The sequence below is a fragment of the Astatotilapia calliptera genome, chromosome 1 (assembly GCF_964374335.1).
Source record: "Astatotilapia calliptera chromosome 1, fAstCal68.1, whole genome shotgun sequence".
NCBI classification, from domain to species: Eukaryota; Metazoa; Chordata; class Actinopteri; order Cichliformes; family Cichlidae; genus Astatotilapia; species Astatotilapia calliptera.
Window position 1 is genome coordinate 710,934 of NC_137422.1, and position 16,051 is coordinate 726,984.

Sequence of the window (16,051 nt, forward strand, 5' to 3'; positions counted from 1 at the left end):
CTTTGGGGCCACTGCGGTGTCTGCCGCAGCCCAGATTTGAACCCGATTTAACAACTCAGGACAGATTTGAAAATAGCTATGCAGACACAAGCTCCATCAAGCTGAATGGGATGAGAGGTTCTGCAAAGATTGGAATAAACTGTCAAAAAAAAAAAAAAAACCCCAAAAAAACAAAAAGGTGAGGCAAGCTTGTAGCAGAATACTTAAATATAAAAAACAAAAACAAAGATTGAGGCTGTAATTGCTGCCAAAGGTACTTCATAGTACTGAGCAAAGAGTGGGAGTACTTTCTTTTTAACAAATATGGATGAATTTGAAGCATACCTTTATTCTCTGCACTGTCACTTTGTGTGTAAAATTTTGAGATGAAAATTGAATAACCAATTTTGGAATAAGACTGTTACACAATGAAATGTGGAACAAGTGGAGTGCTGTGAATACTTTCCGGACGCACTGTATGAATCAACAGTGGTACTGAATCTTTGTCCCCTTTTGTGTGTGGTACAGTGTAAACATTGGTATTGGATATATACAACACATAAAAGACCTTAAAGGTCTGTAAACATGGGGATTTCTTTAATGATAAAACAGACAAACAAAAAATATTCCAATTCAAATCAGAAGAAATCACTTTAATGAAAGTCATTTTATACAATTTAAAAAAAAACAAACACACACAGCCATGGTAAACATATCCAACACAAGAACTCTAAGGAAAAAAATGTTTTCAGCAAACTCAGGATCCATTAACATGTGACCCTGTCTCCATATTTTTATCATCCTCTCCTTGATCCATGTTCATGATTTCCTCTTCAGAAGTGCCACCCATGTGCGCCTCCGTTTGTGCAGGGCCAACCTCTTCCTCTTCTTCCTCCTCCTCTTCTACCACAACTGAACCTAATTTTATACATGAATATATCCATTCATACATATAAATCACCAAATACCATGACGTTATACCAATCAAACTTCATGAATCTTTTGTTAATAGACATTTTAAACAACATTTGTCTTTAGTTTTTGTTTCTTTAAAACAAACTATTAAAAAGTGTGTTAACAAATCTATAAAACACAAAAGATGGCTATACTTTTTAGACATAATGCTACTTAGCAGAATTAATTTTGGGGTCTGGTGTTTTTCCATTATACAGCGCCTGTGTGAGTGGCTTCCAATACCACTGCCCCAGTGCACATTTCCCCACCATATTCTCTAGAATTGAATTCTTATAAGTTTTAGTTCGTACTGACCTTGTTTGAGATCACGACCAGGAATCTGACCGGCCTGGAGCATCCCTTTTAATCTCTCTACCTCTGCCAATGATGAAGCATTAGCAATGGCATTCTGAAATACAAGCAAAGATGGAACACTTAGCTACTATACTCTGAACACATTCTGTTATCACTAGCCCTGAATGCTCTTCACCAAATTTATTTTAGTACATCATTTGTTTTGATTATTTTATAAACCCATAGTAGCGTCCCCAGCTACTATAGGACAAGAAGCAGCAGGTAAATGTGATTTCTTGCTGGTATACAGACACGGTCTTCTCCCTTTTTGCTGGAAGTGAGGAATAAACTTTCCAGCATGTCTCCTGTCTGCAGAGAAGCAGTTCTGCTCTTCTGTCTGAGCCACCAAACATTAAGCAGTAAGCATTATAGCAGGTAGAAAGCCCTCCACAAATCAAGTGCAACATACCCGGCAAAAATGCTGGTTAACACATGCAATTAACTCGAGTGATAGTGGCTCAGAGAAACATGAAGCTAGGCAGCTGAAAACGAAATCTCTATTATATAAATACAACCCCCCCCCTCCCAAAAAAAAAAAAAAAAAAAAAAGTCATGCATGCCTGCATAACCTCTAAGATCTCATTGACATACTGTGTCCATCGCTCCATGCACATTTTAAGGTTCAGCTTAGAAACCTTAAAAACAAAACATTGCTATGTTTTCGTTTCCCTTCTATTAGTGAATTGTTACAGTGCAAATAATGCAGCATTTACATTACTAGTCAGGCTGCAACAACAAATCGGTGACAAAAAGAGCCCAGCAGCGGCTTGACTTCCTGAGATGACTGATGAGGTGCGCCTCCCCCTTAACACCTGTAGCGTCCTAACCAGCTGCATCAGTCTGGTATGGAAACTGCCACACGTCTGAACACAGAGCAGAGGATTGTGTGGAGCGCTTGAGTGCTCCTCAACACCATGCTGCCCTCCTCCATACACGTCTTGGACTACATGACACTCTCTTCTAACTTCCAGTACTTCTGTATTGCACCATTCCACTCTGTATATGCACTATTGTATTATTATTCATTATTAATGAGAACAGGACAGCATCCTTTCTTCTCTGGCCCCATATGAGGAATTGATGATCACTACTTTAGGAGTAAAAGTGGACCCTTCTCTAAAGTTTGATTCTCATGTGAACACAGTGGTAAAATCCTGCTTCTTTACAATTGAGGCGACTGTAAAAACTGAACCTTGATGGCTTCCACATCAGCTTGAGAGGGCCCCATCCTCTTCTCCAGCTGTACTGCCACTCCAGGAGTAAATCTGAAAGGGACACACTACATTGAGACCTTTTCCACTTGTAGGGATGTTTCAATATAGAACAAAGATGTTCACTCTTTAACACACAGCAATAGTGTGCATTCCTTATTTCTATGCAGTACAAAATCTGTTTTTTCAGCTAGGATCCAGTGATGGCGAGGAAGTGCTGTCAAGATATTTCATCTTACGTTTTTGTTCGCCTGCCAATATCCTTTGCAAGTTGAGCACCCAGTTTGCCTTTGAACATTTTCTCCGCTTCCTGCCGTTCCTGCAGCAATATCAAACAATGAAAGTCAAAACCTTATTTACCCAACATATTTACAAACTATTACTACTTTAGTGAATAAGAAGGTTTTAAAATACCTCTAATAATTTACAAGTTAATTATGGTAGAAGATGAGCATTATGAAAAAGTTACATGATAAAGTGTGGACTTAGTTATTCTGAAATTTAAAAGGAAAAAAAAAAAAAAAAAAGCACTCAACGGGAGAGACTGAACCGTCACTGCCAGGTCATCCATCACAAATGTTCTGATTCGCCTAAAAATCTTATGCTCAAAAGTTTGGACACAGAATGATTGTTGTGAAATTTTAGCTTTATATATCAAATACTTTAAAGTACATTTTAAAAAGAGAGTTGGTGATTTTTGTACATATTTAACAGAAAATTTATATTGTGCTTGGAAGAATATATAAACTAGTATGTAACTGAAGCTCACACAAACTGAACACTCTCAAACTTATGACTCTTAAAAATACACAGAGGCTGCTTTGTAATTATCTGGAGGTGCCACATTCCCTTACTATATTTGAATATAGAACGGTAACGTTATGCACCAAACTCGCTCAAGCATGTCTTTATATTGTACAGTAATATTAGAACAGGAAGATGCCATGTCCACACTGTTTCCACAAAGTTGGGAGCATCAAGTTGTCCAAAATGTCTTGGTATACTGAAGGGTTACGATTTCTTTTCCCTGGACTAATGGGCTGTGCCCACCTCAGGAAAAACAACCCCACACCATAATGTTCAAACTTTACGCAGTGCAGTAAGTTTGAACATTCTCGTTGCAACCGCCAAACCCAAACAGAGAAGCATGATTTGTCTAAGAACATGTCTTTACTGCTCTAGAGTCCAGTGGTGGCGTGGTGAAGAGACACTTTGGTAAAGTAAGGCTTGGATGCAGCTGCTTAGCCATGCAAACCCATTCTGTGAAGCCCTCGACTGCACTGTTGTTGAGATACATAAAATTTGTAGCCACTGACTTTACAGAGAGTTGCCTACCTCCGTGCCCGATTTGTCTTTTGGATTGTTTTTATTTGTGGCCGAGTTGCTGTTCTTCCCAATCACTTCCACGTTATTATACCACTAACAGCTGACTCTGAAACATTTAGTATGGAGGAAATTTCACAATCAAACTTTTTGCACAGGAGCCATCCTATCATCAGTCTACACTCTGGAATTCACCAAGCTCCTGAGAACGACCAATTCGTCATGTCATCCTTGTTGTGAAAATCAGCTACAAGAAGCCCTCCCTCCTAAGCCTCCTTTCCACCAGTACCAACTCGGCTCATCTTGCCCCAACTCGAGTCAGTTTTGGCCATTTTCAATTACAACTTAGTAACACTTCATGTGGGTGGGGTCATTTTAGCAAAGCACTGTGTTGTGATTTTTGTGAAGGACTCATGGAGAGATGCCATTGACTGGACAATCGGTAGCATGCAATCTGTTCAAATGTAGTGATGAGAATAACGGCGTTACTTTTTTCAGTAACGAGTAAACTAATTACTATTTCTATCGTTACAACGCCGTTACCGTTAACAAGAAAATGCGGTGCGGTCGCGTTACTATTCTTCAACAAACAGACGGTTGAAGCCCTCTTCAGCTTACAGCATCTTATATCAGTTACACGGAAGTAGCTGTAAGTAATCTGGGCGCTACAGCTTTAAGCAGCTGCACGCTCCCGACAATCACTTTCTGCCCGACGATCACTTTTTGGCAAAACACCTGGAGCTCAGGGGGCAAAACAATCGCATGAGTGCTGCTGTTTGGCTGAGGAAGAATAAAGTAGTCGTGGTAAGCCTATCACATGACCACTTCAAGATGACAAAGCAACAAGGTGATATATACCCGTCTTTGTGTTGATAGGCCACGCAAAACTAGAGTCATGATAAACAATACATGGTTTTTTTTCCTGAATACTTTCGTCCCTTTTACTGTCTAAGGACAGCGCAGCGAGCACTCTCTGCTTATGAACAAAAAATAAATAAATAAATAAAATCCAAACGAACAAACAAAAAACAGCCCTTTCATGTTGGTGGGGAAATGCACCACGTCTACCAATTAAAAATGATCTGGCAACATGACATCTGGTTGTTTAGGAAGAGGGGGACGTTTCAGGAGTGATGGCGAGAGAAGGCGAGAGCGCGCACGCGTTTGGAGTGTGTAGTTAGTGTGTAGAGCTGTGGATAGTTTTGTGTCAGAACAATGAGGTGACTGCAGGTATCAGGCTGTGATCTTCTCCTTTATAGTGGACAGAAATTTTTTGAGTGGCACAAATAATTTGTGTGGCATCTTACTGAATGCAGAACAGCTGATTGTTACATAAATAGTTTGAAATGGTTATTTAAAAAAAAAAAAAAAAAAAAGGTAAATGTAAATGGCTGCAAATAACTTTGTTGTTTGCAAAACTTCTGCGTATGATCTTAAAATTGACAATTTATATTTGCATTTAAAGTTATGAAATATGATTCATTAAACATGTTTGTGGTTGTTACAGTAAAACAACTTTTTCTACTCTGATTTTATGTTTTCTGTCTGATTTTAGATCAATTGTGTTAATACAGTACATCAAAATGAAAACATAACTGTAAATTCAGACACGTGAGGTTGTGCTGAAAAGAATGAGACCAAACAAGGCAAAGGAAACAGTTTTTAAAGGTGAAATGTGGAGGAAACATCAGAAGTATTGAAAAATGGTCAATTATACCCTGGACCCCAGACCGTTATTTTTTTTTTTTCTTTTTTTTTTTTAAACTAACGCAATAGTTACTTTTCAAGTAATTAATTACTTTTAGAATCTTGTAACTCAGTTACTTTTTTGAAGAAGTAACAAAGTAACTTGCCCAACACTGTTCATATCACATTTTCGCATCAGCTCAGGTCAGAACCCCAGAGCAGGGAGTAAAGGAGGTACCTGCAGAAACCCATTGTAAAGTCCATAACGTTATTCTAATTTCTTTCTTATATAAACTGCAGGCATGGTGTTAGTCGTGGCTGCAAACACTGTACAGTTCCATTGAGGACACTATTGCACAATAATTATGTTTAAATGAGATTTTTAACTTGTCATGACTTACCTTGAGCTTTACCTTCTGAAAGTCTAGTACTCTGATCTGTGGGATTTTGTTGATGACATAGAGCCTGTAATGCTTCTTGTTTGTCACTGGATTTCTCAACAAGCTGGAATGTCAGGAATTGTTGAAACACATATGAAAGACTTGTGGTGAAGAACACCGTTCAATAATCAGAATGTGTTTGTTTATTCAGACCTGAGAAGGGTCAATGTCTTCACTGAGGCCAGTGGGTCCAGATCACCCTGCAGGAGAAGAACAATGTTAAAATGAGAGGCTAAGCTTCCAAAGAGATTAACGGGACATTTCCATCTGTAAAGTTAATTTGTGCAGCTAAATATACTAAAATAATACATTAAAATAAAAATGCAATTCAAATAAACATTCAATTATTTAGCTCATCTTACTCAGTTTTTTTTTTGATGACGATGGCAGAAATGTATATAGTTAAATCCGTTTATTTGTGTGCAATTCATCTAAATGATTCTCTTATTAGTCAAAGACAGGAATTCTGAGAGGGCAGTAAAGAAAGCAAAGAACCCCGGTCCCATTGTTCCTGAGATGCACTCACCAGCTCCTGAATGTTGTTGCTTGTGAGGATCAGCTCTGTGAGACTGGGCAGAGATTGCTCCAAGTTCTCACCTATCCGACTGCAAGGAACATGTCATAAGGTTACCAGCACACCAATGTTAGCAAAGGCAGCTTTTGTGTATGAAAGTTAAATACCAAAGACTTTCCACACTTCTTACAGCTTCAGCAGATAGAACAGAGTTGAGAGAATGGCACACTGCATTTATACACCATTTTTAAACTTTGGATTTGGTATATTCACACAGGCACATATAGTCACATGTCTGTATATATCTTCAGCTCTTGGTACTTCTCGATCATCTTGTGTTCCTTCTTCCTGATGTTGCCAGGCAACCAAACACCTTTGGTTGAGTTTCCCTGGAGACTCAGATGTTCCAGTATACCATCCCAGCCACTTGCTTGTGCCTGTCAGTATATACTGCCCCAGCTTGCATTTTGCATCCGGCTACTGTCTGCTGGACAGCCTCTGGGGCACCTTTGCCTACTCTACAACTTGGATCCTATCTCTGCTGTGGTCCTCTCCTGCCTCTGTGGATCTGGTGCTTTGGGACTGTTCATGTGCTATGATGATCAGAGCCTCTGTGCTGTCCTTCAAGCCAGCCTTTTTTGTGGCCACTGGTAGCCACTTCCTCTGTCAGTGGTACATCCTATGCAGGGGCCAGGTTGTTCATGACGTTTCCTCCTTGTGTTCCTCATCTGTCTTCAGCTTAGGGCTGGGCGATATTGCCTAAAATCCATATCACGGTATAATTTAAAGCATGTGCGGTAACGATATATTCTTTTCTTCTGTATAACGTATTTTACACACTATAAGGCTCACTTAGAATCCTTTAATTTTCTCAAAAATCGACACTGTGCCTTATGTATGAATTCCGGTTGTGCTTACTGACCTCGAACCAATTTTATGTGGTACACCGCGCTAAAAAAAAAAAAAAAAACTCTGTCAAAAATGTTTTAATATGACTTTGCTAAGCTACGAAGCCGCACCGCTTGATGGATTGTTGGAGCATTACGGCTACCGAGGAGCCTCGGAGTGATACGTACTGTGCTTCAACGTAATATTACCGTACTGTGTGTGTATAAGGACCACAAATGGCACCTGTTCAGAGACACGGTTACAAAGAGGATTTCAAACTCAAGGCTGTCAGTCACGCAGTAGAACTTGGGAACAGAGGAGCTGCGAAATCTGTCTTTGTTATTGTGCTCAGCGTCTGTTAGTTTACATTTTGACTGCACAATTGTGAGCTTTTTGTTATGCACAAAAAGAACATTTTATTTATAGAGCATTATTATAAAAAATGCTGATAATTGATAATAATAAGAATATCGAGATATGAATTTTGGGTCATATCACCCAGTCCTAGTTAGGAACAAATGCAGTCGCATGGCAGGATGCTGTAAACGGACCAAACTTCAGTCAGGAGAACAACTGAGATAATCATTAATATACTGGAACAACATGGGAACAGAGCAGCTGCCAGAGAATTCGGCATTAATGAGTCAAGTGGAGGAAGCGCAGTTTTCACCTTTACCCATACTCAAAAAGTGCTTCGTCTCTTTGCTATGACTGTCGCCCGGCATAATTTGCAGCTGATTGTTTGGCTGACTGTTTGCAGCCGCTGCAATACTTTTGACTACTTTTTTCTATCCACAAAGATTCACACTCCAATAGGTTAGTCGCCATGGCCGAGTGCTATCCCAGGTATAAATAAAAATAAATAAATACATTTATTTATATAGCACCTTTCAAGACGGAATCACAAAGTGCTGCACATAAGATTACAAGTCATAAAAAGATTTAAAAAGAGAAAATAAAACAGGCAAAAAATTAACCAAAAGCAGTTTTAAAAAGGTGAGTTTTGAGTTGTTTTTTTAAAAACAGCGACTGAGTCCACAGTTCTTAATGTTTGGTGGGGAGAGTCCACAGTCTCGGGGCCACAGTGGCAAAAGCTCTGTCACCCTGAGTCCTCCTCTTAGTATTTTTAAAGCAAGTAAGCCCTGATCAGACGACCTCAAAGACCTGCTGGGGACATCAGGCTGTAGCAGATCAGAGATGTAGGCTGGTGCCAGTCCGTGCACAGCTCTGTAGGTCAAGACCAGGATCTTAAAATTGACCCTAAATTTAACAGGAAGCCAGTGTAACTGAGATAACAACGGTGTCACATGTGAGTACTTGCAGGATTTTGTCAAAAGCCTCGCTGCAGCGTTTTTGCGTATTTGGTTATGGTGTTCCACTTATGCCCTTGGATTACGTCAGGGGAATCTCTACACAGCCTGCACCCGAGGTCTTTCCTGACGTGGTGAATGCCTCAGTCAGTCTTATGCTTAGAGCATGTTCCTGTACTCCCATGATTAGTGCCTTCATACTGTGTTTCACCCCACCTTTGTCTAGCCACTAGTAGCATTTCCCAGTAGCAATGGTACATGGCATGCAGGAGCCTGTCCTTCCTCGGGTTACACAAGAAGCTTTGTTGATTCGCCCTGGATAGTGGTTCTGACACTCAGGCTTCAGCCATCTTTCGGCTAGCATATTTTTGCAGAGTACTGGATTTGAGATGGTAAGGAGTTTTCTTGTCTTTATGTCAATATCTCCTCCTTTGAGCACCTTATAATCCAACCAGGGTATCATCTACGTGTTTCACAGCCGACTCCTCAGAGTGTAATCACACCAACATCAATAAGAAGGAACACAAGAAGCTTGAGAAAAGAGGGTGAAGACAACAGTGGTACACACACACACACACACACACACACACACACACACACACACACACACACACACACACACACACACACACACACACACACACACACACACACACACACACACACACACACACACACACACACACACACACACACACACACACACACACACACACACACACACACACACACACACACACACACACACACACACACCTCTAACTTACCAAATCCTGTTGTTGTTCATTAGCAAGGTCTTCAGTCTTTTGAGCAAAGGGAAGCCGTCCAGTTTTCTGACTTCATTATCAGAGAAATCTATAGTGTCAAACTGATCCAGAGTAGCTCCAAGATTTTCAAGCACTGGGATTTTATAACCTGGGCAAAAACAAAAAAAGAAAATAATTAAAATACAGATAGCATCTTCCCTCTCTTTGGTACCATCTGACTACACATCTCTGTTCAAATTGACATTCTGAGATCATTGTTGTAGATCAGTGACCTGATGTCACTCTCACTCCTGGCATAAGGCTCGATGCTCTACCAGTAGCCGATCTTTTTCCCCTGTGGTGTTTCTGTCAGTTCCCTTCAGGACCTTACTCATGTTTTGAGCCTGCTCATCTTGCCTGCTATGATGCATGACAGGCGTTTCCATGCTAAAGGCACATTATTGGCCTGTAATTAGCCAATAACCTTCTCCAAAGGGTGCATCAGCTCTCTCTCAGCATAGTATGAGGAGTTCGGTCATTTGGGAGGGGCTTAAAGTAGAGCTGCTACATCAAAAGGAGCCATTGAGCCTGTTGCCTCCTGGGTAAGGTGTTCTGGCTGGGCATGTCCTACTGGGAGGAGGCCACAGGGTAGATCCAGGACATGGTGGCTTTCTTGGCTGGCCTGGAAACGCCTCAGTGTTTTCCCTGGATACGCTAGAGAGAGCGATTTGCAACAGAGAGGTCTGGGCTTCACTGCTTAGGCCCCGCGACCTGATTTCAGATAAGCAGATGGATGAATTATTTTATTTTAGATTTTAACTTTTATTAAAATGGTTGCCATGAATTGTAGAATAATGTGCATTACTCACAATGCACAAGACAAGGCACCACACCTTTCAGTCGCAATTTATTCGTTTTTTGGATGTTAATGTGTCGTATTTTAATAATACAGGAACATCTCTTGAACTAACATGTTTTGTTTGTAATGTTATAATCGTTGCATTGAACTGAGGGTAACTTGTGTTTCTAAAACAAACTAGACAAAACATCAATGCCCAGTACTTTTCAAATAACTATTTGATTTTAATAGATCAGATTCATGGTTAAGTTGAAATTAAAGTACTTCAACTGCTGTTAAAAAGCATATGTAAAAAATAAATAAATAAAACAAGAAAACCTTGTGTGTAAACAAAACATCCTGATACTACTAAAATACAATACACAACTTTTTAACTCATTGTGAGATTATGCATATAATGCGATTAATAGCAGGAAGTCATCACGTCTCCTCACTAACACACACATAATGTGTGCAGATAACTATGTCAGCTCTGACAACAATCATTTTGCATATCCAGTTATTTTACTGTGGGTTTTCTCTTTCTATGAATGCAAACATTGGCTTGCTATCAGAATGCAGCTTGGTAATGATGTAACCTGAATTAACAGATATTATTCAAATATAATCAGGAATGTTTTTAATAATTAATGTTTTTTTGTCTGTTATGATGGGATTTGTAGTCCATACTAGCTGACCACAATTAGCCTTTTTGGTGAGAAAACACAAAAAGTTTATCTTCAGAGATATTTATGTTCAAACATATTCTCAGATTTCAATTCACCTAAAATGAAACAAAACTTACAGAAAGTCTTCATATATGGAAACAAAATGTAATCGCAATTATTACAAACGTTTTAAAACATACAATTTTCAGGTAAATCCGAGTTGGCTGAGCAGAAGATGTTAAGGGTTTTTATTTGCTCTAAGATTTCAGATGGAATGACTCAACGTACCCTTTTAATATGCAGCATATTATGGTGAAATCAGCCTTGCTGTGTCTAGACATACGCCAGCATTATCTTTGCAGCAGTTCACATGAAACTGAACACTACCCGGTTACGTTTTTGAATCAGGCTCACGTTAAGGCCCGCGTAAAATGTGCGTAAGCTAATGAGCACAGGCCTTTCTGTGAATGCTGTAATAAGGACAGTTTCTCACCTCGTAAGTCCAACTCTCTGTCTCTCACGGGATTTGTATATTGAGCAGCCTGCTCAATAAGTTCCGCGGACAACTTCACCATCTCAGCGAACAAAAAGGAACCTTATCACGTCTCGAAACTCACAGCAAAACGTCCCAGAGCGTACACCGCTACACCAAGCAGCCCGGAACAAAAGCTTAGGTCTTTCCTATCACGTGGCGACAACGTGTGCTTTGTTTTTTATAGCGCCTCCCGCGGAGGGAGGCTGGTGTTGCATGCACATTTCGGTTTTTGATCCTTCCACTTTGCTTAGGAGTGGTCCTAACTGAGGGCGTGACCCGGTAGATTATAATAAGAGCTGTTTGTTCGTTTGTTTTTAAGCGCTTTACTAACAGTGATGGATAGATGACGCCTGGTGGAGTGTGTGGCACAAGTGTGTCGACAATAGTTGATTACGCAAGTCCGTACTTGCCTTTTGTGTTCAGTGTTTTTACTGCCCCTCGTAATTTTACTGTGCATTTTTTTCAATTAACATTTGTATTTTTCAGCACAAATGACTGGCTAGAAAAAGATCATCAACGTGAAACAGTTGCAAAAGGTTGCAGAGAAGCCTGCCTGCCTTTAGTATTCATGGCCATTGTAAACATCCAGAGATTTATATGATCTGTCTAATTAGCTAAATACAGTTAAACACTCATAGTTAGCCTACTACATGACTAAAACACTAAACGATAATAAATACATTACACATGTGTACACAACTCATGCTACCTATTGAATTTTAAAAAAACGGATCTGATGTTAGGATTCTTTTATTTTTATTTTAGTAGATGCCCAAAATGTACAGCTGGTATTTGCAAGAGAAAACACGTCATTTGGTCATTTCTGGAGCAGTGACATAACGTTTCTACAACATTTCTGTCAGCTCAAAAAACATCAACAAACACACAAACTGTTCCTGTTAGTGCTGTGTGATACTACAAATTTTGGTATCAGTCTGGTACAAAGTAAATTAAGGAAAGTATTGCCAATACCAATACTTTCCTTAATTTAGTGATACCGATTGTTTTAACCTATAAAGGGAGCTTGTGTAGGTCAGTGAAGAGAAAATCTCCGTCCCGGTTTCCCTCCAAGGCGTGAGCACCGATAAGCAGAGTTTTGTCCTTTCCTTATAAGATTCCTAATTATTCAAAGTAACGCTCAAGTATGCCGTTCAGCTGGGTTAGTTACAGCGCCGGGAGTAGCTTGGGAGAACAAGGAAACACAGACTGCTTCAGGTTGCCTTCCCAAACCAACTCAAAGGTTTATTCAGTACAAAACAGTTTATATAGAGGAAAAAAAGGTTCGTGTGTCAGCAGGTTCTCAGTTCAAACCGGTACAGACCAAATAAGGAAACGTCTTCCTGCCCTCTGAGCAAAGAAGTATCCTTTGTGTAGTTTATCTCTTCAGTTACAATTTATGATCATCCCAGCAAAATACACTCCTAGACATAGAATACAGAGTTCTTTCATTAGTGAATTCTGAAACAAACCACCTGGCCTTTAACGAGCCTTTTTCTAAGAGATAAAGAAGGGAGGATGGGAATAAGGAAGTGGTCTCGTCTCTGTGGTATTTTCGACCTTGGGGTATCAGCCTGTGAGTCTTACACATCAATTCTTGGGTCAGAGAGAAAGAGAAAAACAACTAGTAAATGGGCCTTATTGAGTAACTCTTTTCTGTATAATATCACTACAAAACAATATCCTGTAAATGCTACCATGGTATCAAAATATCACAACAGTCAGAGCAGTGTGTCATGATTGATGAGCTAAATCAGCTTACATTTGCCAATTCTGAAGATATTTTAAAGAACACCAAACGGCAGTGTTGTGATTTTTACTATTCACAATAATTCGCTAACACAGTAAAATAATACCTTTCAGCTTTTCTTATAAATTGATACTGTGTTTTTTAGACACCTTTAATGTAAATTTGCATGTCTTTAAAAGACTTTGGGTCAGCTTCGGTTGTTTAAATGTGCTATAGAGTAGTTTGTGCTACATTTGTGCTAATTTGAGCTATATTTTTTCATTAAAAAATATTTTAAAAAATATACTAAAAATGTATTTAACACAGTTCAGTGGGATTCATACTGAAAACAGAGGATAGAAAAAAAGTATCAATCCAATTGCATTAGCATCAGTCTGATACTGATACCAGTGTTGGTATCGATACTGTCTATATGTGGATCAATCTGCCCACCTCTAGTTCCTGTGTAATTTGTTGCACAGTGTGTTGCTAGATAAAGGTCCAGCTGCTGTATTTCCAGGGAGAGGAAAGAATGAGAGCTAACTTCTGTCAGAGATGGAGAACGATTACGTACTTTGAGTAGTTACACTTCAAGGACTATACTATTTCACTTTTGAGTAAAGATACTAAATCAGTACCTTTACTGGAGTATGTTTTTAACAAAAATATCTCTTCTTCCGCTTAAGTGGAGAATGTCTGTACTTTTACTACCTCTGACGGAGTCAGGTGTTCTTCTCGGTTCTGGTGAGCTTTGTGCTCTCAGTCAAATTGGTGACCCTGTGGTAGACTTGCTTTTCAGGAGCCACTACGGACTAACCAGGAAATAAACACTGTAGATTTCAACATTGACATTTTGTGACATAATCTAAACACAGTTCGCCATTCTTATTACTCTTGACCAATAAAATATTTAAAACTTTCTCAAGTTTGCCTGGTAATATTCCCATCTATGAGGTAACTGCAGAAACAGCAATTAAATACAGGTCACTACATCGATGCTCACAAGACCGCAAGAATTAACTATCTGGAAAACCTTTTCCTCATTGTTATTCTAGAGATCTCCACTCCTATTGTTCATGATGATTTTAGAATTTATTTTATTCCATAACAAAGAAATATGCCTTAAACAAATATAACACAGTAATATTTGACTAGTGCTGTAGCATCAAATGTTTTAGCATAGTCTGTCTTTGTCTTTTCTTGTTTTTGTTTTTTTCTTGGTTCTGTCTTTGTTAATTTAATATGTTTTTTGACTTAGCAGGAGGAGGAAGCATCTGCGACAACACTGCACACTCATTGTAACCGTGGAAAGTTTAAATTACAGTTTCCTTTTGCAGAAGGTGCATAACTATCTCTGAACTGAGAACGTTCACAGATAGTTTGTGTTGATGTTTTATTTTTCTCAATATTCGGCACAAAAAAAGCAAATGTACCTCGTTTCCTCAGCACAAAGCTGCTGGAGTTTGTTTGTTGTCTGATCTGGGTTAAAGATGCCAAACAGGATTTAAAAGGAGCAGTGGCCATATTTACCCATAACATTTCCCATAACACCTGGGATTGATTATTTAAAGATGATTTGCTTTTCACAATAACCATCAACTGTCTGTGACTATCACTAGTTAACCTAGGCGAGTTTCCTGAATATATTCTTATTTTGAGAGGTTGATATTTAGTCATCTGAGGAGATTGGTACACGGGTACCAATCCAATTAATGTGCATCATTATATCTATTTATTTGAACTGCAAATTGCCCAAAGTCTCATTAAAGCAACAGGTTCATTTATAAAGTGCACTGTAGTTTTCCCAGTGTCCAGTCACCACTGCTCCTCTTAAATCCTGTTTGAGTTATTTAAAAATTAAAATAATGTCACTGTTGTCTGACGATGATATTGATATGTGTATGCATTTGCAGAGACATATCAGATAAGATAAGACACTTTTGTGAAAATGACGAATCTGGATTCAACATCTGGAAAATAAAAACCAAATAGAATAACCTTATGTCTTATGTTTTATTTTACCCCAAGTCAAAAACATACATAAGAAACAGACTATACATATAAGCTATAATATATTCTATATAAATGTACCTGTCCACTGATCAATTACATAGCAATTACACAGCACATGCATACAACCTATCAGAAGAGTCTGTTGTTATGTGTTTTTATCTTATTTATCTTTATTTTTAGAAGTTTCAAACAATCACAAGCAAAGGGAGAACACACCATGACACATGTTTAAACAAGGAAGGTTTATTTATCAAAATTAATCATAAATTTATTTATGATAATTTTTTCATCCCCCAAAAACACATGTGGGTGGGACTCATTCTGAGTCCCCACCTCTGGCTTGACATTAATTAAGACTCCAAGAGGCTCGACATTAATCTTTTAATCACCCACCTGTCTCCATTGTGTTCATCAGGCCACACTAAAGGTAGTGGCCAGCATGCATTCTTTGGATCATGTGTAATAATCCATCATTACGTTACATAGTTTCCTTCCCCAATTTCTGGTGATTCGTAATTGAGTCAAGAGTTGAGCTAGCTTTCTGCACAACCATGATACCAATCTTGCATTCCACTACATCCCAAAAGTGGTCAGACCTGGTGGCTATGGAGACCATTTCAATACAAGACCTCATTGTTATGTTTAACAAACTATTCAGAGATGATTTGCTCTTGCATTTGTGTGTGCCATTGTTAATGTCTAAGAACCCGATAGCTCAAATTTTTTTAAATGTCTGTCTGAACACCAACAAAGACACCCAACGGATTTACTTTACCAAACGAATCGTCACGGTCCATTTGATCGACCTGTTGTTGTTATTTTATTTTATTTTCAGTTGTTACAGACGTGACAGACATGGCTGTGGG

The 16,051-nt window shown here is 38.9% G+C and overlaps 1 protein-coding gene across 1 annotated transcript; it reads right to left on the reverse strand.

Annotated features, from left to right (window-relative positions):
- Nucleotides 1–605: 605 nt before the first annotated feature.
- On the reverse strand, nucleotides 606–11,614 carry snrpa1 (small nuclear ribonucleoprotein polypeptide A'). Its single transcript, XM_026182030.2, has 9 exons — nucleotides 11,405–11,614; nucleotides 9,427–9,574; nucleotides 6,474–6,552; nucleotides 6,101–6,147; nucleotides 5,909–6,011; nucleotides 2,738–2,817; nucleotides 2,480–2,552; nucleotides 1,249–1,342; nucleotides 606–897 (listed from the first exon to the last, which is right to left on the reverse strand). The coding sequence occupies exons 1-9, from the start codon at nucleotides 11,484–11,486 to the stop codon at nucleotides 737–739; spliced, it is 867 nt and encodes a 288-aa protein (XP_026037815.1). The 5' UTR covers nucleotides 11,487–11,614; the 3' UTR covers nucleotides 606–736.
- Nucleotides 11,615–16,051: the final 4,437 nt, after the last annotated feature.